General features: G+C 41.3%; 1 protein-coding gene across 5 annotated transcripts; it reads right to left on the bottom strand.

The window, feature by feature from the left end:
* Nucleotides 1–936: 936 nt before the first annotated feature.
* LOC139418585 (spermine synthase-like) lies at nucleotides 937–14,965 on the bottom strand. 5 transcript variants are annotated; one of them, XR_011635342.1, is made up of 12 exons: nucleotides 14,720–14,953; nucleotides 13,560–13,680; nucleotides 6,628–6,715; nucleotides 6,304–6,368; nucleotides 5,992–6,167; nucleotides 3,658–3,812; nucleotides 3,399–3,488; nucleotides 3,142–3,256; nucleotides 2,832–2,911; nucleotides 2,344–2,459; nucleotides 1,733–2,203; nucleotides 937–1,509 (listed from the first exon to the last, which is right to left on the bottom strand). XR_011635342.1 is itself a non-coding variant. In XM_071168166.1 (11 exons), the coding sequence occupies exons 1-11, from the start codon at nucleotides 14,763–14,765 to the stop codon at nucleotides 2,173–2,175; spliced, it is 1,083 nt and encodes a 360-aa protein (XP_071024267.1). In that variant the 5' UTR covers nucleotides 14,766–14,965; the 3' UTR covers nucleotides 937–2,172. The 5 variants fall into 5 exon arrangements, 1 of the variants encoding a protein (XP_071024267.1); XR_011635341.1 differs by having other exon boundaries at nucleotides 1,689–2,203; nucleotides 14,720–14,911; XR_011635343.1 differs by having other exon boundaries at nucleotides 937–1,521; nucleotides 1,766–2,203; nucleotides 14,720–14,911.
* Between the last annotated feature and the right edge of the window lie 7,397 nt (nucleotides 14,966–22,362).

The following is a 22,362-nucleotide window of genomic DNA, read 5'->3' as shown; positions in this document are numbered from 1 at the left end:
ATTAGAAGACAAATTATACATTAAACACATATGGTGTGTCAGTTGTCAGACTCGTTCAGGTGGAATAAACTTAAACGTGCACCTTTTTTTTCAATTCTGGATTGAATGTCATTGAGAGAACAGAACGCAAACAAGAAGTAATCTAGTTTTTCCAAAAGTATCTAATCGGACTACAATATTTCAGCTGGTAACGTATCTGGTTTGTTTGTAATCAGATTACGTGTCATTTACTCCCCGACCCTGCATACTCTGTTCATGTGTTCTATATCCGATCCATATATACAAGCTGGACTGAGAAAATTCACAGGCAGAGATCACAGAGGGGCTAATGATGGTGAAAGACAATGGCCCTGTATGATTTTCTCATGTTCAGACCTATCCAGTGGCGTCCCTCTTAAAATTGTTACCTGAGAATTGGCCATTCTGGTTCTACGCACAAGCAAGACAATACGCAAACAGTACAATATGCTAAGAACGCCAATACAAATTGAACAAATGTCAAATGCTTCCTTCATAGAACCACAAAAGACTAAGGAAAGCCTGCTCAAGGAAAATAAAGAAATACTGTATTACTAGTGTTTACTTGACAATATACGAACTCGACGGCAAAACAAACGATGGGGCAAATACAGTTGAGACAAAGGAGTTGCGACAACTCACAAGTAGGAATGTGTGGGTGGATTTTAGAACCACACTGAGTATGCAGCAGCAGGGTAGGCGAATTACTGAAAGTCTTATTACAAAAGTTACCACCTGCCATAACACAATTAAATACTTGTACACCTCAGTTCTCCTTCTGAAGTTTTGCATTGGTTACTTGATTTTTTAGTTGTAACTGAAATTGTCAGTCAGATTAGCTAGTAATCCAAGATGTTAAAACTATCCGATACACTATGGAAAATCAAACATTTCCCTGCAAAAGAAAGAAACCAAATATTTTATTCTCCAACTCGTTTTAATAGCAGGTAGTCACTGCTGAACAACATACATTTTTCCAGTGGGATAAAACAGCATTTGGTGAAATAATATCCAATAAATAAATGTAACAAAGCACCACAATAATCATCAAAAGGCATGAATGTGCACTGTGTATATATGGTAAGCTACATTCAATAAAACTTTCCTTTTCCAGCACATGCACCAAACAGAATTTTAGACCAATTTAAAACGAAGTATGTAAAAATAAATCATTACAAGCAAGAAACCGCCACAAAGGAGGACCCTTTTCCCTTTTAAGAACACGTTCGGACACTTCAGCCTCAATGGGCAGGGTCACACTGCCTTTTCAACATCTTGACAAGCACCTGTAATCAAAATCACACTCAAGCCACAGTTACAACAGAAGAGGAAAAACAATCACACAAACAGACATTCAGTTGAAACTATGGGGAGCACATATTCTATCACACAATCAGAACCCAAAAGCTATTGTATGTTGGTGCTGCTTTTATAACCCAAATGTGAAAAGTAACCCAGAGGGACAGGTGCATAAAGTGTTTCAATACTTGCCTGGTCCCAGACCTGTCTGGGCTTTAGGCTTCTCTGACTATAGCCTGGTCCCAGATCTCTATGAGATTCAGGCAACTCCTCAGGAGTGTTGTTGCCCTTTCAAACATGTATAAGACATGTAACATGTATGGCATGACAACAATAGTCAGAGAAGTCTAAAGCCCAGACAGGTCTGGGACCAGGCTATAGTCAGAGAAGTCTAAAGCCCAGACAGGTCTGGGACCAGGCTATAGTCAGAGAAGTCTAAAGCCCAGACAGGTCTGGGACCAGGCTATAGTCAGAGAAGTCTAAAGCACAGACAGGTCTGGGACCAGCTATAGAAATGCTGAGTCATCCTCTACAGTAGGTTTCAGTATATCCAGTGGTAGCAGCCCCACAGCTCTCCCTGGAGCACATATGCAAAAACAGCCCAACTCAAAATATCCAATTAACAGATATACAATCTCTTGCAAGTTTAGACATAAAATTATAAAACCAACATCTAAAAAGAGTTTGAGAGTTGGACTTAGAAGGATAAAAAAATAAACAGTGTGAGTAGAGATTTTGTTTTTTGGGGGGGGTGGGGGGGGGGGTCATATCGCCCCTCAGTGCGATAGCAGATCATGGGTGGGGGGACAGTTTTCACATTCCGGCAGGCAGGGCTTGAAGGGGAGAGGGAGCTCTTTACTTCTTCCAAACGGTGTAGAAAACCCACCTGAGTCAGTCCGTTAAGGAGAATTGCATGCAAACAAGGAACCACACGTCTCTGTATGAATGTTCGACTATGTCTGACTGTAAATGACGGGAGTGTCTGATAATGACAATAGTTTTTTTTAATTTTTTTTAGAAGGATACAGTTCCATATAAGAGGGCACACAAACCACCTCCTTGGAAAAGTCCACAGGACATGAGAGCCTTCCCAGCTGTTCCTCATAGAGAGCCAGTGCCTCAGTCAGATTTGCACAGTTTCCCTGAGGACACACAACTCAGGGTTAAAACATGGACCACATGTGACAAAATATATGTATCATTAAAAACATCACACTAGGATAAACTTCTCTCATCAACAACAAAGACTAAAGAGGCTCCTGAGTGGCGCAGCGGTCTACGGCACTGCAATGCTAGAGGCGTCATTACAGACCCTGGTTCGATTCCAGGCTGTATCACAACCGGCCGTGATTGGGAGTCCCATGGGGCGGCGCACAATTGGCCCAGTGTCGTCCGGTTTAAGGTTTGGTCGGGGTAGGCAGTCATTGTAAATAAGAATTTGTCCTTAACTGACTTGACTAGTTAGTAGAGTGACTGTGTGAAGCATTCAGCTAATATGAGAAAGGCAGTTTTACCTGTGTGAAGTACTTCCCAGTAGGACGCAGTACTTTGATTGAAAGATCCAAGATAAGCTGTAGGAACTCCCATGTAGAGTCTGAGACAGAGTAAACCATCTGTCAATCAATTATGTGAGTGTGCCAAATAAGCCTATTTCCTCCTATCCAAGAAACAGTTTAACATTACACTGTCCACATCCTAAATCAGATCAATACTTTGCGATGAGGTACAATGAAGTTCCTCTTTACATGAGCCATACCGGTTTTCATCAATATACAGTTAGAAATTCATGTCCAAGAGAACATCACGAGAGCATCTGTCACTCACCCTCCTCTGGCGCTGTGGAGATAGGAACTGCTGTGAGGTCATTGATGACGTAATCAAACGTCTTCCCTTCCTCCACATACTTTTTCAGAACCGGAACACAGTCCTCCACCAACACCTGGAAATACAGTCATGGTAACCCCTTGTAGTAACATAAAAGACCATACAGACCAGTTCAACCCTTTCAAGAGTAGTGGGCAAATGACAAATGTTCCATCTCTACTAAGGAAAAGTGCAATGGACAGCACTGTCATCCTCACCTGGTAACAGTCTCCCTTCAGGTTGTCCAGAACACTTCCACAAGCCTTCCTCATGTGCGTCCTGCACCCATCAATCACCATTTGGTCGATGTAGACACTTTGTCAAGGCATTACAAACCAGACATAGACCAGATAGTTCTACCGGGTTACGTCTAAAAAAAAAATGCTCAAAGGTTTAAATAGTTTTCGGTGCAAATCCCTGAAGCAATATGTTAACTGGGCACAGAGGGAAGTGACAGATGGCGGCCTGAAAGGATATCTCCACCATGGTGATCATCTTTGGCTTGAGTTTGACGGCCTCAGCGAGGATTCCTCCATCACCGCCTCCTAAGATCAGCACCTCCTTTCCTGTATAGTTCTCTTTCCCTCTGCCCATGATGGCCTGCGTGTAGGGCAGGTCACTCTCTGCCAGATCTGTCATATAATTACATTACAATATCATTAGATATGCCATTACTGGAACCCAGTCAAAATGTTCATCCTATTAGAATCAGATTTTAAATTAAAAAAAATTACAATAGTAACCTCAATTACAGTAAATAACAATTATAAAAGTAAATATAAATTAATGATATACGTGAGCAGTAAGTGATGGAATAATTATCAAAAATGATATCTTAAAAGGGACAGTTCACACAAATATCACATTAGTTTCCTTACCTTGTATGCAGTCTATGGTCAAGGTAAGACATGTTTTGGTTTGATTAGATTTCCCTGGCTGTTTTCAAATCCTAATGTTTTTGTATTTGTTGGACAAATCCCATTTAAGCCATGCATTTCTCACACATGTCCAATTAATCAGAAAGTATGTCAAATGTATTGTGAAGCTCAACAAAAATCATGTATAGATGATTAGAACATGATGTGTGGAAAAACACTAATGACTTAAATGGGATGTGCCACAAACGCTAAAACGAGAGCATTTGGAAACAGTGCCCGGGAAATTAAACCAAAGCATGGATTGGTGTCATACCTCATCCATAGACTGCTTACAGAGTAAGGAAACCAATATGTCATTTTAGTGAACTATTCCGTTAAATCACAGCCTGTAGGAATCAAAGTACAGAGTTGAGTGGTTGGAAATCCCGCTCATCGCTTACGGTGTTTGCGCACCGGAGCTCCACATCCTTTCCAACCGCTCCGCTAAAAACCGTTCCAAACTCAAAATGTTTTTTTTTTATTTTTTTTAAAACATCTCATTTTGTGTCTACCTGGACCTATAATATGATTTTGAAGTATTGAAACCAAACTTGATGATTTCAGTGACATTATATGGATTATATGGACAGGGATCCTAATAAGGAACAATATATATTATAAGCCTATTATTTCAGGGCTATGGCCTACAAATACATACATTGGTATTTGCGAGTTCGACACACTAGGCTGGCAGGGACATTATAGGGCTCAGCATTTAAACATCAGTCTATAAATTGCACATATGGGCTGTGACTTACTTAGAATTAAATAAAAATTAAACCAAAAATGCCTTATTAGGCTCAATCTACAGTGTCTTTGAATTTTGAAACACAAGTTTAGTCAGTGTCTTCAGGCTCATGCGATGGTGCCTGGAGAGCAGGACAGCAGTGGAGAATATCCTCTCCATACTTGCAGAACCACTGGGGATGCTAAACACCCTTCAAAGCACTCCAGCCAGGCTGGACAGGGATGGTGCCTGGAGAGCAGGACAGCAGTGGAGAATATCCTCTCCATACTTGCAGAACCACTGGGGATGCTAAACACCCTTCGAAGCACTCCAGCCGGGCTGGACAGGGATGGTGCCTGGAGAGCAGGACAGCAGTGGAGAATATCCTCTCCATACTTGCAGAACCACTGGGGATGCTAAACACCCTTCAAAGCACTCCAGCCGGGCTGGACAGGGATGGTGCCTGGAGAGCAGGACAGCAGTGGAGAATATCCTCTCCATACTTGCAGAACCACTGGGGATGCTAAACACCCTTCGAAGCACTCCAGCCAGGCTGGACAGGGATGCGGAGTTATATTTTTATTTAGGTAGGCCTTAAAGGTTTTTAGGCAAAATAAACAGAAAGCTCCTTGAAAGAGGTAATATGCTAAGCCTATTGGGCAAACATCAACGATAGCCTTATCATATATCATAACAAAACTTAAAGAGATCAGAATTTTTTTTATGTGTTTTACACACTTTGCTACAATGACACACTTAGCTAGCTACCTACCTCCTTCCTTCCTCAGGTGCACGTAGTAAGTACACCCTCATGCTTTCGGGATATGGCTTTTCAGATTCCACAATGGTTCTTTAGTTGTGGACACTACATCACCGCACTCCCTCTCTTGCTCTTGGTCCTCATCTTTGTAAGTCACCTTGATTTTGCACCTGTGTGTTTAATCTGTTTCTGTATGAAAATATTTAGCAAACTCCATGACAGTAGCTAAAGCAAGGGTCTATAGCAGCACACAAGTGGCCTACAAATGCTTGCTGGGCCAGGCATGCCCTCCGCGAAAATGGAGCGGGTGAGAAGGCTGATGCTCCAGCCTTTGGGAAACTCGCTCCGTGCTCCAATCATATTGGACACGCTCACATACTCTGGTAGGAAGGTTATATTTTACTTACTAACATCCCCATTGAGGATCAGGATATTGCCAAACTGCTGTGAGTGCAAGATCTTTATGTTCTGGTATGCAGAGTCCTCATCGTATACAACCCGATCAATGTCATACTCCACCAGTCTGCCGTCGGCTGTGGGCCAGTATCGATCAACAGCTGCACCTCGTGTCAGAGCTGGGAGCCTGGGGAAGGAGGGGGGGGGGGGGGGGGGAAATAGTCGAAATCATGTTCATGGTGACAAGGTAATCACGTCACACTACAGCTTGTGTAGTTCTCCAGTCATCACACAACAAGGCCACTAGTCAGATCAGGGCTTACCTCTTGACCCCCCTAATGTTTCCATGTAGGATACTTTTTAGCTTCTTTTCCAGTGCATTCAAAAGCTGAGTGAAAAAAAGAAAAATCATATTTATTATGTTGCATATCCCAATGTTACATTAAGCTAAAATATCCTAAATGTCAAAATAGTCCAAAGGCCTATGGTCAAGTGTTGCTGTAACGAACTCATGGAAAGGTGTCTTACTAAGGGCATTCTGAAGGTCTGTTAAATAGAATATATATTTTGTTTTTATATTTCCATTATTGTGATTGGCTATTAGCAGGTCCAGTGCAAAGACAATTGTTTTTCCTCTCGTCACCTACATTATCTACTTGTGCAATGTTATCTCCTTCACAACACTGCAGATCAACGGTAACCAGACCTTGGGAGTGCACACGCAGAATAACCAACCTGAAAAGAGAGACAGACAGAGAGAAAGAGGCACAGAGTTAAAGTGAGGGGGAGAATAGCATTGATTCTAGGCTATAACTTCTCACTCACTTCTCCTTAAACCTAGAGCTCATGATTAGCAGATATCCTATAGGCTACGGCTGTGGCATGATCCAGGTTGTGACCTATTATTGACCTAACCTTTCTGAAAGCACAGTGGAGAGCCAGGGGCAGCTGAAGGTTGAGCATTTTTTATCCAAAATGGTGTGTTGTGTTGCTGCGGGCAGCCATATTCATGCAGGCTTAGGCCCACAATGCCTCACCAGCTGTGTTTACCACTCACCACACAAAACAGGAAGCAGCAAAGCCCTTTGATCCGATACACAAAGCCACTAAAGGGCCATGCGTTCAACTGAACGAAAGCCATTGTTGTACCAATGATACACTTAACTGGCCAATCAATGGTCTTCCTAAAGGATGTCTGACCACTGTAACACACCTGGTGTTTATTGGACAGTCTGGGTATTGGTAAAAAATAACTGGGATTTTACAAATTCCTCACACACATGAAATATTTCTCAATTACAACATTTTCGTGCAGCCTGTATAGCCTTCCCTTTCATCCCGACTAACCGTGACAGATAACTGCTGTTAGAGTATTTGCTGAGGTAATATTACACTGTTGAGCTACCTACATTGTTTGGAATTTCAATTTTGTGATGATCTAAGAGGTTATCTACCAATACAGTTCAGATAAGTCATTTCCATGTAAAAAGGACCCATGAGCACCAACAAGTGAAGTTTATAGGAGCAGATCACATTTGGTGTCAATTGAAAAGAGTCAATATTTTGGGGAAATGAAAGCATTGATACGTTTTTCAACCATTTTCCATCCTAAAAATAAGGAATAAGCAAGCAAAGGCTTTGATTTCTGGTCACACAAATGGAAAATGGTTTAAAAAAAACATTACTAGAAAAAGTCCTAAGGTATTAGAAATACATTAAAACCCAACCATGTTGAAGTCCCCTGCCAACAAATATCAACATTTATATTTAGTTTTACAGAAATGATATGCTTTCTGTAAAAGCTTATGAAATTGCCATTCCGTTACCAACATCTTTATATTTTCGAATTTCTCTACCTCGTGAGGAAGTTCACAGAAGTTAAAAATAAATAAAGACAGTCACACTCTATATATAAACTCCCAGTAATTTATTTCAGCATCACTAGGCCTTCTTTAAGGTCTGAAAATGGCATGATGCGGAAACGTTGGTAGTTAACCAAATAAATGACTGGGAGTTTAATATATATATATACACACACACACACACACACACACACACACACACACACACACACACACACACACACGAGAGAGAATGTGGAACTATTTTTTTTATAGCTTACAGTTTATTCGCTGTTAGCACCTCTACACAAAATATTTTCTATTGGTGTGCATGCTTTTAATTATAGGTTCACAGAAGTAACAAGTAAAAGTAGACCTACCAATTATGTAGTGTTTTTACTGCTAACAATTTTGTTTACGAATAAGTGATTGAAATGCGCCACTGTTACTAAATCAGGCACAACACGTAATTTCAATATGGAAATTTGGGTAATATTTGGTTGAGAAATTTATCAACGAGACTTCAACCTTCATTCACCCATTTAAAAAGACAGACAGAAGTTTGTTGAATGCTCAATGTGTTATCACTATGGTTTCAACCATCTAAAAACACAATCAAATTACAATGGAAAAACAATGTCTGATTTTTTGTTAAGTTGTAAAATGCATTATCACTGTGCTTTCAACCATTTAAAAGCACAGCAAAGTTAAAATGGGATTATTATATATTAAAATGGGAATACAAAATGTCAGATATTTTGTATTACAGTTGCAGTCAGAACTTTACATACACAGTTTGGAGTCATTAAAACTCATCTTTCAACCACTCCACAAATTTATTGTTGACAAACTATAGTTTTGGCAACTCGGTTAGGACATCTACTTTGTGAATGACAAGTAATTTTCCAAACTATTGTTTACAGACAGATTATTTCACTGTATCACAATTCCAGTGGGTCAGAAGTTTACATACACTAAGTCAACTGTGCCTTTCAACAGCTTGGAAAATTCCAGAAAATGATGTCATGGCTTTAGAAGCTTCTGATAGGCTAATTGGCATCATTTGAGTCAATTGGAGGTGTACCTGTGGATGTATTTCAATGCCTACCTTCAAACTCAGTGCCTCTTTGCATGACAACATTGGGAAAATCAAAAGAAATCAGCCAAGACCTAAAAAAACAAAAAAACAATTGTAGACCTCCACAAGTTTGGTTCATCTTTGGGAGCAATTTCCATACACCTGAAGATACCACGTTCATCTGTACAAACAATAGTACGCAAGTATAAACACCATGGGACCACGCAGCCGTCATACCGCTCAGGAAGGAGACGTGTTCTGTCTCCTAGAGATGAACGTACTTTGGTGCGAAAAGTGCAAATAAATCCCAGAACAACAGCAAAGGACTTTGTGAAGATGCTGGATGAAACGGGTACATAAGTATCTATAGCCAGAGTAAAACGAGTCATATATCAACATAACCTGAATGGCCGCTCAGCAAGGAAGAAGCCACAGCTCCAGAATCGCCATAAAAAAGCCAGACTACAGTTTGCAACTGCACATGGGCACAAAGATCGTACTTTTTGGAGAAATGTCCTCTGGTCTGATGAAGAAAAAAATAAAAATAGAACGGTTTGGCCATAATGACCATCTTTATGTTTGGAGGAAAAAGGGGGAGGCTTGCAAGCCAAAGTACACCATCCCAACCGTGAAGCTCGGGGGTGGCAGCATCATGTTGTGGGGGTTCTATGCTACAGGAGGGCATGGTGCACTTCTCAAAACAGATGGCAGCATGAGGAAGGATAATTATGTGGATATATTGAAGAAACATCTCAAGACATCAGTCAGGAAGTTGAAGCTTGGTCGCATACTTCCACAGTTGTGGCAAAATGGCTAAAGGACAACAAAGTCAAGGTATTGGAGTGGCCATCACAAAGCCCTGACCTCAATCCTATAGAACATTTGTGGGCAGAACTGAAAAGGCGTGTGCGAGCAAGGAGGCCTACAAACCTGACTCGGTTACACCAGCTCTGCCAGGAGGAATGGGAAGCTTGTGGAAGGCTACCTGAAACGTTTGACCCAAGTTCAACAATTTAAAGGCAATGCTACCAAATACTAATTGAGTGTTGGTAAACGCCTGACCCACTGGGAATGTGATGAATGAAATAAAAGCCGAAATAAATCACTACTATTATTCTGACATTTCACATTCGTAAAATAAAGTGGTGATCCTAACTGACCTAAGACAGGGAATTTTTACTAGGATTAAATGTCAGGAATTGTGGAAAAACTGAGTTTAAATGTATTTGGCTAAGGTGTAAACTCCTGACTTCAACTGTATACGTCAACTTAATGAGTTATCACTGTGCTTCAGCTAACAGCACAACCAAGATTCCTTGCAGAATATGATTGCATAGGAAGACATGTATAGTTACAGTAAGCTAACCTCAAAATGTGGCCATGGATGCATTACTCATTTTAAAAGGTTGAATAAATACTGTTACATTCAGGGGTGAAAGTAAATTTAATGTCTTACCGGTATGGGACCAACTATATATAGTCATAGATTTACATAAGGAACACATTCATTTATGGCGTTTGTGTCCGATTGTCAAACAATCACTCCAAAGCCGATCCTGTTGGCTAGCCATGCACGTTTGTCCACTCACAAAATAATTCCAGCATCTCAAAAGTGCACCCGCAATTTAATGAATGGAAAGAGAATTATGTTACAAAAAAATCTAATAGTGTAATGACATTCGGCGATTGTCATTAGGCTCACTATGCTTGTAGTATGAATTGATGCATCCACTGCTGTAAACTACACATGCACGTCTCGATCTCAGCCACTTATCTCCGCCTTACTGTAACAAAAGTATTATTGAATTCTGTTTGGTTGACAAACAACCAAAAATCAACATTTAAAGCATATGTAATGCTTGGATAGTTTCATCTGAGCTACTGGCTTAATCCTAATCAGTATTAAAGTTAAAGGATAGGACTAAATCAAACTTTATTTAAAATAACAACATGTAACTTTTGGGTGGACTCAACCAAATTCACATAGAAATTATAGTTATAGATCTGTCACTCATTGAAAGCAAGCCTAAGAAGCAGCAGATCAATTTCTATGCCTCCCATTCTTCAGTTTTGTACACCAGCTTCAAACAGCTGAAAATACAACATTTTTGGTTATGTAAAATATGTTTCAGAGCAGTTTAGATGGTACAAGTTTCAAGTTCCTTCTGCATACACAACTGAAATGGCAACACATCACCGGGGGCAAACTACCTTCCCTCCAGGACCCAATGTCTCAGGAAGGCCAAAAATATCATTAAGGACAACAACCACCCGAGCCACTGCCCGTTTACCCCGCTATCATCCAGAAGGCGAGGTCAGTACAGGTGCATCAGACAGCTTCCATCTCAAGGCCATCAGACTGTTAAATAGCCATGACTAGCACAGCGGCTGCTGCCTATATACATAAACTTGAAATCACTGGCCACTTTAATAAACGAAGAACACTAGTCACTTCATTATTTTACATATCTTGCATTACTCATCTCATATGTATATACTGTATCTTAGTCTATGCCGCTCTGACATTGCTCGTCCATATATTTATATATTCTTAATAACATTCCTTTACTTAGATGTGTGTATTGGGGTATGTTGTGAAATTGTTAGATATTACTGCACTGTCGGAGCTAGAAACACAAGCATTTCGCTACACCCACAATAACACCTGCTAAACACTTGTATGTGACAAATAACATTTGATTTACAATGATTCCCTACACAATGACTGCTTGTTTTGTCACACAAACTGAAATAAAGCGAACTATTCACATGTTTTAAGCCTTGAGACATGGATTGTGCATGTTTTCCATTCTGAGTGTGAATGGGCAAAACAGAAGTGCGTTTGAATGGGTGTGTTAGCAAGAGCCTGGCGCACAGGTTTGTGTAAAAGAACTGCAACGCTGCTGGGTTTTTCATGCGCAACAGTCTCCCGTGTGTATCAACAATGGTCCACCACCCAAAGGACATCCAGCCAACTTCACACAATTGTGGGAAGCATTGGAGTCAACATGAGCCAGCATCCCTGTGGAACACTTTCAACACCTTGTAGAGTCCATGCCCTGAGAAATTGAGGTTGTTCTGAGGGCCCACTCTGGTCTTGGCATGTGTACTCCAGTCAAAAGCTCACAGATACAGTGCGTGTAGGCTACCTACATGAGATTACAAACTGGACAATTGAGCTACATTTTATCTTGTCACACGGCAGTCAAGCATCGATCATCACGTCACCAGAATAAGACCCTCAATATTTATTGGATAGGAGCATCAAGCGCATCATCATGCACGTTCACCACCCTGCCAAGTTGATTATAACTTATTTAATCTGTAGCCTAATAAACTGCACACTTTCCCGAGTCGTAGTGGTTGGACCACACAACATGTTATTGCGTGACTCCAAATTTACTTCAATATGATGGTTGTTATTTCAATGTTTGCGCATATTAAAAAGGTGCCTCACCTCCATTTCTTACATAATTAATTTCAGGCACAAAAAGAACCTACCGTGTCTAGCGTATTTTGTTTTGTCGACATTTGTAAAGTTTACCGACAAATGTCAGGTTTCCATCAGGCCTGTCGTGACATTCTTTTATCCAACATGTACTTTACTTGCACAAAAAAGGTTGGATGGAAACGTGATTATAGAAATATAATTATTTATATCAGGAAGCAGTGGAAAGCAACATCGTTCTAGTTTGGAACAATCTGTTGACTGCATTTGACCTAACAGAACAGCATGCAAACTTATGGTGAATCTAAGCAGCCGCAAGAGGAGACAGGGTACAGATTTGGTCTGGACTGGACCAACCAAATGTGGCTCATTAGAATAATAGCAAGTGTGTAGAATAATATCCAAACATGCAAAGGAGCATAATAAAATGTTCTACCTTTGTAACAATTCATGACATTTATAAATTAGGCCTTTTTTTATAGTACAGATCAAGGACTCATGATGTCATTCTGTTGCTGGGTGTTGACCTTCTTCTATTCACTTACTGTAGTTCAATAACCAAAACAGATTTTTTTCAAACTCAAGGTGTCACGTCATTCTTTCTGCCGACATCTTTGAATCTTAATTTGGAGTAGATATTTAACCAAGTTTTTGAAAAACCTAGTCACAAACTGAGGGAGATTTAACTGTCATTCTGTTACCAAACTTTGCATCTTCACCTCAAGAAAATGTGTTTCAGCAACATTTTCAGTGGCAATTGTTAAAAGTAGACTTTTGCATATACATAGGTTTATGGTTTGTTAAACTTTGCAATCAATGTTTTTGTTTGGCAAACATTTTAAAGTGAAACAGTGAGTCTGTGTCACATGGAAATGTCCATACATGAACTAGTGGCACCCTGCCTTACGGAGTGCCTAAAAAAATTCATTCAATCCCATTTTATCTTTGAAGATTATAACCATGATCACATAATCTTCAATTCAATAACCCCTGTTGAAGCATAGTATGGTAGCTTGTTATCTATCAATAGTTTGAATACATCCCCATTGACTGTCTCCTGTGCTTTTTTATGTCTTAATAATAATAATAATAATAATAATAATAACATTATTATTATTATTATTATAGCACTGACTTTAAAAAAATAAAAATTCTACCAAATATATTGATTGTGACATAAATAATGACAGTGTTGATTGAACTGGTGCCTACCTGCCATTCTTGCCAATGAAGGTAGCAAGGTATCCATGTCCCTCAGTGTCATGGACAGTCTCTGTCATTTCCTGCTCTTGAAATATAGACTGCAGCCCACGCACAGTCGAAGGACAGTCAGCTAAACAGAATAGGAGAGGGGTATATATGGTGAGAACACAGTTATGACCACAACAACACCCTCATGAAATTCCTCCTCCAGACAGAATCACTGATAATGGCCCATTCTCCCAGAGGGCAGTCCCAGACGGGAGAAGTAGGCTATAGCTCAGACATCTCGGTGTTTCACAGCTCCTAATGTGAGTAGGCCTGCTAGGTAAGGGATTAGCCCTGGGAGCCTCTTCCAACCCCAACTAAACAGAATGTATCAGGTGTGTTCGAGAGTGCCAATGACTGCAGTCCCTGTGCAGGTTTAAGTAGGTGTTATCTTCCTAGGTAAATAAGAATGGGTTTCTTACTGCACACCGGAACTGTATCTTGTAACAACCACCTATAATAGTTGGCGAAAATTACGAATAATTGAAAGTGCTATGCAGCACAATGCAAAGAAAATGATGGCAGTAGCCTAATTTAACTAGAAAATTGATCGTGCAAGCCTTTTTACAGTGAGTGGCTATGGATATCATACCGATTATTGGCCACTGGGACCTTGTACTTTATTGATGGCTAGCCTCATCAATAAGCATGGTCACCATTGTTTAGCTAGTCGCAGTTTGACTGTCCAGTCACGCAGACAGGCGCAGCAGCAGACACATGGCTTTGCTAATCTAGTTAGCTTGCTAGCAACTGCACGAAAGGTCATATTACCCGTTTGCCTGTCAATCTGCTGGCAACCAGTGACTTGGAATTATGCTACCTAGCTAGCTATCAAGATAGCGGATGCCATTTAGCTAGAAATATTCTTACTCAGTTTTAACGAGTTATGTCCTCGGATAACCCCCCACCCCCACTAATCGTGCATAGCTAGCTAGCTATATAATGCAAGTATATTGGACAGACTGCGCGTATTGTCAACGATTAGCTAGCTAACGTACAGTAAGTAGTTAGCTAGCTAGATGCGGAAAGACAACGGCCCATGTCCTGTAGTGCAACCTGGTCTCAGAGCATATTTCGTGCTGAAACCGTTCGTAGTCTAACGAATGCCCGTGTGTGCAATTTACCTGGCGCTGAGAGGTTGAAGTCGAGGGTGTAATGTCGCAGTGCCATGACTGGGTACAGCCGTCAGCCATGCCTGGAGTAGGCAGCCGGTGTGAAAACGGAGTTTGCCTGTGGAGACTGAAGGAAGGGCCTTGATCGTACTGCCAGTACCGCTGCTGCTGTTTGAGTGAGAGGGTTTTCTACAACGCAGGGGGATGGTCCGATGACTTTGTGGCTAGTCTACCTCGTGCTTTGTTCAGACTGGGTCTACAGTAGGCTTCCTGTGAGTTGGGCAGAGAAAGTTTACCTGTTCCCAAACTAACTTTTTTTTAAAACTATTTATTGAGATTAAAGGCCCAGTGCAGTCAAAAACGTTTTCTATATATATTTTCACACTGAGGTTGGAATAATACTATGAAAATGATGATAATTAAGAACACCTGAAATGTCAGCCTGTTTTGGTGGGATGGAGTTTTGGCCTGCCTGGTGACCTCATCAGGTGGTAAACTAGTAAATAGACCATTAAGAAAGAGATCTGCCAATAACAGCTACTTTTATTTTTCCCTTCCCCACTCAGACCACTCCCAGACAGTCCTAGAACAATTTTTGCTTCAGAAATGGCTCTTTGCTAAGAAGCTATTTTTTGTTTATTGGGGATAATTTTTATGGAAAACAATCACTGTAAGGTACTTAACTGTTACCCAGAAATCATTTGATATTGAGATACAAATGTTTATTAAAAATGTTTATTTAATTTAGTTTAATGAAACTAGAGATTTAGCTGAGTAGTCTAAGCAGTTGATTTCTTATGTATTTCATCTCAGTGCTTGGGAAGTGAACTGTTTTGACTAATCAAAAATGTCCTTTTGATACAAAGATCCTGGTTAAATGGGGGAGATTTTGGATATTTCAGATAAATAATAACAGAAGAGAAAGCTTCCATTCCCGCTGAAAGGTGACTTCAATCTGTGTGGCTCTTAGACGTAAAAAATGAATACAACAAATCTGCAATTTCGGTGTGTTTGATGAAAACACTTGCAGCCCACATCTTGAAATTAGATGAAGTAATCCAACATGTAATTGGCTATTTTTAAGAATGTAATTTTAATCTGATTAGGGCCACACATTTAAGTAATCTGGGTTGATTAGTTACTTAGTTTTCGTAATCTGATTACATTATAATCCTTGTTACATGTAATCTGTTATAGTGTCGCGTGGACGTCCTTCCAAGTCCTGTCTCGTTCACTCGACTATTGAAAGTTTGGAAAACTTCAGTATTGGATTTGGCGTTTGAATGGGAGTGCTGGCATTCAGCAGTAATGAACATGTTTAGTTTTAGTGGAGATCCCTCAATAATCATTCTCACTATAGCACATTGGTAATAGTCAGAGACAAATAAACTGAGTGGACAAAACATTAAGAACACCTTCCTAATATTGAGTTGAATCTTCCGGCGCTCGTTTACAGTGAACACTGAGACTGTACCCTTACAGTTTTAGGCATTAGACTATTGTGGCTATTTGAGCATAATGTAGGCCTACCAACAAAACCAATGGAGAAAATCCCATAACACTTTCACATGGAAATAGCTTTTGATTTCTATGATATAGCCTACAGTAGCCTATATGTGGCCTCCATTGCATGAGACTTTTAAAAATGTTTTTACATTATGAAGGGCTTGACATGAATTATTTTTTTACTTGGTTTGTAACACCATGAGCCAAATAAGTGACTGTAAATTGCAAAGTAATGTGTTGTATGATGCAAGAAACCACTTTACAAAACAAAATGATTTATTATTACCATAGAGAGAATTAGACAATGTAGGCTTCCTCTTTGCCTATTGGCTTATTTGCGTCTTCAATCATGTCTCAAAATACAACACTGCCCCATTAAGACATAAGCTTTTTACCTGACTGGCTTTTCAAAGACAGCTTGAAATGTAGCCTAAGCCTAAACGATTTGTGCTTTGTAGGAAGCAGTAATTCCCCATTGCTGACCTATACTTATCTATAACTGGGCTAATAACTAGCAAAGAATATCAACAAATTTGCACCAGCACAGCTCTGATCTGAACTGATTTGAAAAACACATTCAACCCTGGGTGATTGAAAGACCACTTGTGGGTTACCCCCACTCCCTTTTGTGCTCTGGCTCTGCCTGTAACAAAATCACAGACTCAATCTTGCAAAGTTAGATTTGTTTAGTTTTTTGCATTGAAAAGGGGCTGATATAATGTTGATTCGATCACAGAAAAAAACGTTGATCTATATATATATATATAGTGCAAACTAATGGAGCGAACTCAGTGAAGATTAATCTCTTGCGTCTCTGCGTGCCCTGGCATTTCTTCAGCCCAGCAGTCCTGGACACAACCCCTGACCACAATCACACAACTACTGACCACAACCAACTAACTACTGATCACACAACTCCTGAACACTAGAGACTATACCTACTGACCACAACTACTGAACACAACCAACCAACAACTGACCACACAACTGCTGACCACAACTACAACTGGGCTCCCTAGTAGCGCAGCAGTCTAAGGCACTGCATCTCAGTGCCTGGTTCGATTCCAGGCTGTATCACAACCGGCCGTGATTGGGAATCCCATAAGGCGCCGCATAATTGGCTCAGTGTCGTTAGGGTTTGGCCGGGGTAGGCCGTCATTGTAAATATGAATTTGTTCTGATTTGCCTATTTAAATGAAGATTAAATACAAATAACTACTGACCACAACACAACTAGGGACCATAACTCCTGACCACAACCAGACAACTACTGAACACAACTCCAACACTACTGACCAAGACTAATGAACCATACACCATAACTACTAACCGCAACACTACTGACAACAACTACTGAACACAGCCACAACCACACAGATACTGACCAAAATAACACAACTACATACAATAACTACTGACCACAATCACACATCTACTCACAACTACTGCACATAACCACACAACTACTGACCACAACTACAGACCATAACTACTGACCACAACTACTGATCACAACAAACCAACTACTGACCACAACTACTGAACACAACAACACAACTAGAGACCATAACTACTGACCATAACTACTGAGCACAAAACTAGAGACCATAACTAATGACTACAGCTATTGACCCCAACTACTGATCACAACCAACCAACTACTGACCACAAATATTGAACACAACCTTGACCCCAACCACACAACTACTGACCACAACTTCTGAACCATACACTTACTTTAAAAAAACTACGGACCACTACTGATCACAACTCCTGGCCACAACCAACCAACTACTGACCACAATTACTGAACACAACAACACAACTAGAGACCATAACTACTGAGCACAACTACTGAACATAACTACTGAACTCAACAAGAAAACTAGAGACCATAACTAATGACTACAACTATTGACCCCAACTACTGATCACAACCAACTACTGACCACAACTACTGAACCATACACTTACTTTTAAAAAACTACGGAGCACTACTGATCACAACTCCTGGCCACAACCACACAACTACCGAACCACACAACTACTGACCACAACCACTCAACTACTGAACACAATACGACTATAGACCATAACTACTGACCACAACTACTGAACATAACTCCTGTCCACAACTACACGACTACTGACCACATTACTACTGAACCACACAACTAATGACCACAACTACTGACTACAATAACTAACCACAACCACACAACTACTGACCACAACCAACCAACAACTGACCACAACAACACAACTAGGGACCATATCTACTGACCACAACAACACAACTACTGAACACAACCACACATCTACTGACCACAACTACTAAGCATATCCACACAACTACTGACCACAACTTCTGAACCACACACCTACTTACCAAAACTACTGACCACAACACAATTACTAACCACAATTTCTGACCACACAGCTAATGACCAGTCACACAACTACTGACCCCAATTACTGACCACAGCTACAGACCACAACCAACTAACTACTGACCTCACAACTACTGACCACAACTCCTGACCATAACCACACAACTACTGACCATAACTACTGAACGCTACTGACCACAACTATTGACCACAACTACTGACCACAACCATACAACTGCTGACCACAACTACAGAACTACACACCTACTTACTAAAACTAGGGACCACCTCTGACCACAACTACCGACCACAACCACTCAACTAATGATCACACAACTACTGACCACAACCACACAACTACTGACCACTACTGACTAGGGATGGGCATTTGAAATGATTTCACTACTCAAATAACATGTTTAAAGTAAAACTTTTTAAACTTATTCCACTACCACAAAAATGTGTCTCTTAATTATATTCTTGTCTATCTTAATCATATATTTGTAAAGAAAACAGTTTTTCTGTCACATTTTTCATTATTTTATTTGTTAAGCACATTGGCTGTGTTTATTTTTTTGTTTTTACCCCGTATTCGTGTTATCCAATTGGTAGTTGCAGTCTTGTCTCATCGCTGCAATTCCCGTACGGACTCGGGAGAGGCGAAGGTCGAGAACCGTGCGTCCTCCGAAACACAACCCAACCAAGCCAAGCCGCACTGCCTCTTCACACAATGCCCACTTAACCCAGAAGCCAGCCACACCAATGTGTTGGGGGAAACACCGTACACCTGGCAACTGTGTCAATGTGCACTGCGCCCGGCCAGCCACAGGAGTCGCTAGTGCTCAATGGGACAAGGACATCCCTGCCGGCCTAACCTTCCCCTAACTCGGACGACCCAAGATGGCGTAGCAGTCGGACGTGTGTTTTGTCTTGTCCCATCCTGTCCCGTGTATATATAATTTTCTTTGTATATATTTCGTATATATTTTAACCTCACTTTCCATCTATGGACTGAATATACTCTCCTGCAACCCGCATCAGAAGCTAGCCAGCTAAATAGCTACTCAACGTTAACTCGGACATCAGCCAGACTTAGCCCGGTCAATTCCTACCAGTCTGCACAGCGTGATATCAAGCAAAAACATATCGGACTGCTTTTTTCTCTACCACATCTCCGGATTCCTACCGCAAGCTCTGAACCTTTACACCGAATCATCGCAGCTAGCTAGCTGCTATCCGAGTGGCTACTCCTGGCTAACGTCTCTGTCCCGAAGCAAGCCCCAGTTAACCTGGAACTAGCCTCGAGCCTGGCCCATCTCCCGGCTAGTCGAAGTGGTCCATCAGTCAATTCTTGGGCAACAATACCTCTTTTGCCGTTTGGCCTGGACCCTTTACTGCCGACACGGAGCCCCACCGATCCATCACAACTGGTCTGCCGACATAACCGTTCGTGGTGGTTTCAACAGGCTCTTCCGTTGCAACGTCGCCTGCGGTCCATCTGCTAGCCCCGGCCCACTAGCTGTCTGAATCGTCATGTCTCCAGTTCGCCTAGCGTAGTAGCGACTACTGGATTGGCTCCTTGACTCATCTATTGCTACTCACTGGACCCTATGATCACTCGGCTACACATGCCTCTCCCTAATGTCAATATGCCTTGTCTATTGCTGTTCACAACCCTAGTGATTATTGTATTATTTCACTGTAGAGCCTCCAGCCCTGCTCAATATGCAGTAGATAGCCCTTTGTTCCACCCCCCCCACACATGCGGTGACCTCACCTGGCATAAATGGTGCCTCTAGAGACAAAACCTCTCTCATCATCACTCAATATCTAGGTTTACCTACACTGTACTCACATCCTACCATACCCTTGTCTGTACATTATGCCTTGAATCTATTCTTCCGCGCCCAGAAATCTGCTACTTTTACTCTCTGTTCCAAAGCACTAGATTACCAGTTCTTATAGCCTTTAGCTGTACCCTTATCCTACTCCTCCTCTGTTCCTCTGGTGATGTAGAGATTAACCCAGGCCCTGCAGCCCCCAGCACCGCTCCCATTCCCCAGGCGCTCTCATTTGTTGACTTCTGTAACTGTAAAAGCCCTGGTTTCATGCATGTTAACATTAGAAGCCTCCTCCCTAAGTTTGTTTTATTCACTGCTTTAGCACACTCTGCCAACCCTGATGTCCTAGCCGTGTCTGAACCCTGGCTTAAGAAGGCCACCAAGGGGGGACAAAATGGCGCCGTAGAGAGAACACAGTGTTTCAGCGAGCTCTCATGGCATTCGTAAATTTATATTTTTACATTAATCTCATAGCTTGAAAAAGTGGTAGAATTGGCTAAATAAGTTACCATATAATGAGTCTTGACGGCTATTTCGCAAAAATATCCGACAACATGCCCAACAGAACTACTAAGAAGTCGACCAAAACCACCACCCCTGTGGATGTGCATGAGGAGCTAGCTAACGTTAGCGAGGCTAACACCATTGCGGATCCAGGCACAATGGACCTGGTGATTCAAAAGATGACTGATAACATTACTAAAGTGATCGATGCTAAGATAAGAACGATCTTGGAAGCAATAGCAGGCCATTCAGCTGAACTACAGAGGGTTGTGAAACGTGTTGTTGAGGCGGAAGGAAGAATTGATGCAGTGGAAACTTCAACTACATCTATGGACGCTAAAATAAAAGCACTTGAGAAACAGGTGCGCGAAATGGCGGAGCACATTGACAACTTGGATAATCGAGGACGCAGATGCAATATTCGTGTTGTGGGACTTCCGGAAAATTCTGAAGGGACACGTTCAGTAAAATTCTTTGAAGAATGGATCCCTGGCTACCTACAAATGGACACTAAGGCTGGTCGTGTGAAGCTGGACAGAGCCCATCGCTCTCAAGCACCTTTACCCGGTCCCAATCAGCGCCCAAGGCCGGTGGTTATAAAGTTCCACAACTTCACCGACAAGCAGCGCGTCATGGACGCGGCTAGAAACATCGGCTCTGATGGTAGTCAACGTAAAAGTCCTAAGGTCTCATTCTTCAATGATTATTCCACTGTGGTTGTACGAAGACGCAAAGCGTTTGATGAGGCGAAGGCTCGACTCAGGAGAATGAAGATGGACTACGCACTGTTGTACCCGGCCACATTGAAGATTATGGTCAACGGATCACCTAAAAAGCTCTACACACCTGAAGAGGCTGCTGCGTTTATTGACTCTCTCAGGTAAATAACTTTTAAGCTGCACCTCAGCAGCATTGGATAACTTTGTTTATTTTTGGTTGAATCTGATCATGAAACAGTGGTGGGAGTCCTCACGTACTCCGGCTCAGTGATATTCGTATCTTTATTATTTTTCTTGCTAAAGTAATAGCCGCTATAGCTCAGGCTGAGATATGTGTGAATCCATATTGGTGCCCAGGCTTGGTTTTAGGTGGAAGAGCCTCAATCTTCTTCTATTGATTTTCTTTTCCATACATATAAAGGATGAGGCTATGGAGCGGCGATGCGGACTTAAGAGTCTACATTGGAGAGTTGAAATCCCCTGCATGTTAGCTAGTGGGAAAACCCCCTTTTGGATCTTTACATGTTTAATTTTTGGGTTTAGTATAGTTCGAGTTCAGGGTTCATATCGTTTGTTTATGCTCGGTGAGATGAGGAGAGTTCAACACATGGAAAAAGGTACCACCCCACTTTTACAGTGGGATCCAGCCTGGATGTTGAATGGTCAAGATACAATGGCAGGTAACGGACTGCGTA

This window comes from Oncorhynchus clarkii, chromosome 10 (genome assembly GCF_045791955.1).
Source record: "Oncorhynchus clarkii lewisi isolate Uvic-CL-2024 chromosome 10, UVic_Ocla_1.0, whole genome shotgun sequence".
In the NCBI taxonomy this organism is placed as follows: domain Eukaryota; kingdom Metazoa; phylum Chordata; class Actinopteri; order Salmoniformes; family Salmonidae; genus Oncorhynchus; species Oncorhynchus clarkii.
Note: the sequence above shows the minus strand (reverse complement) of the source record. Positions and strands in the feature narration are given on the sequence as shown.

Bases quoted from the DNA above. Each gene is read 5' to 3' on its own strand.
- LOC139418585 (XM_071168166.1), bottom strand. From the start codon at position 14,765: ATGGCACTGCGACATTACACCCTCGACTTCAACCTCTCAGCGCCAG. The intron at 6,716-13,559 runs GTAGGCACCAGT...CTCTCTTTTCAG, and splicing joins TTCATTGGCAAGAATGGCAG to GTTGGTTATTCTGCGTGTGC. The intron at 2,204-2,343 runs GTATCCTTCTAA...GGACTGACTCAG, and splicing joins GTGCCCTCTTATATGGAACT to GTGGGTTTTCTACACCGTTT.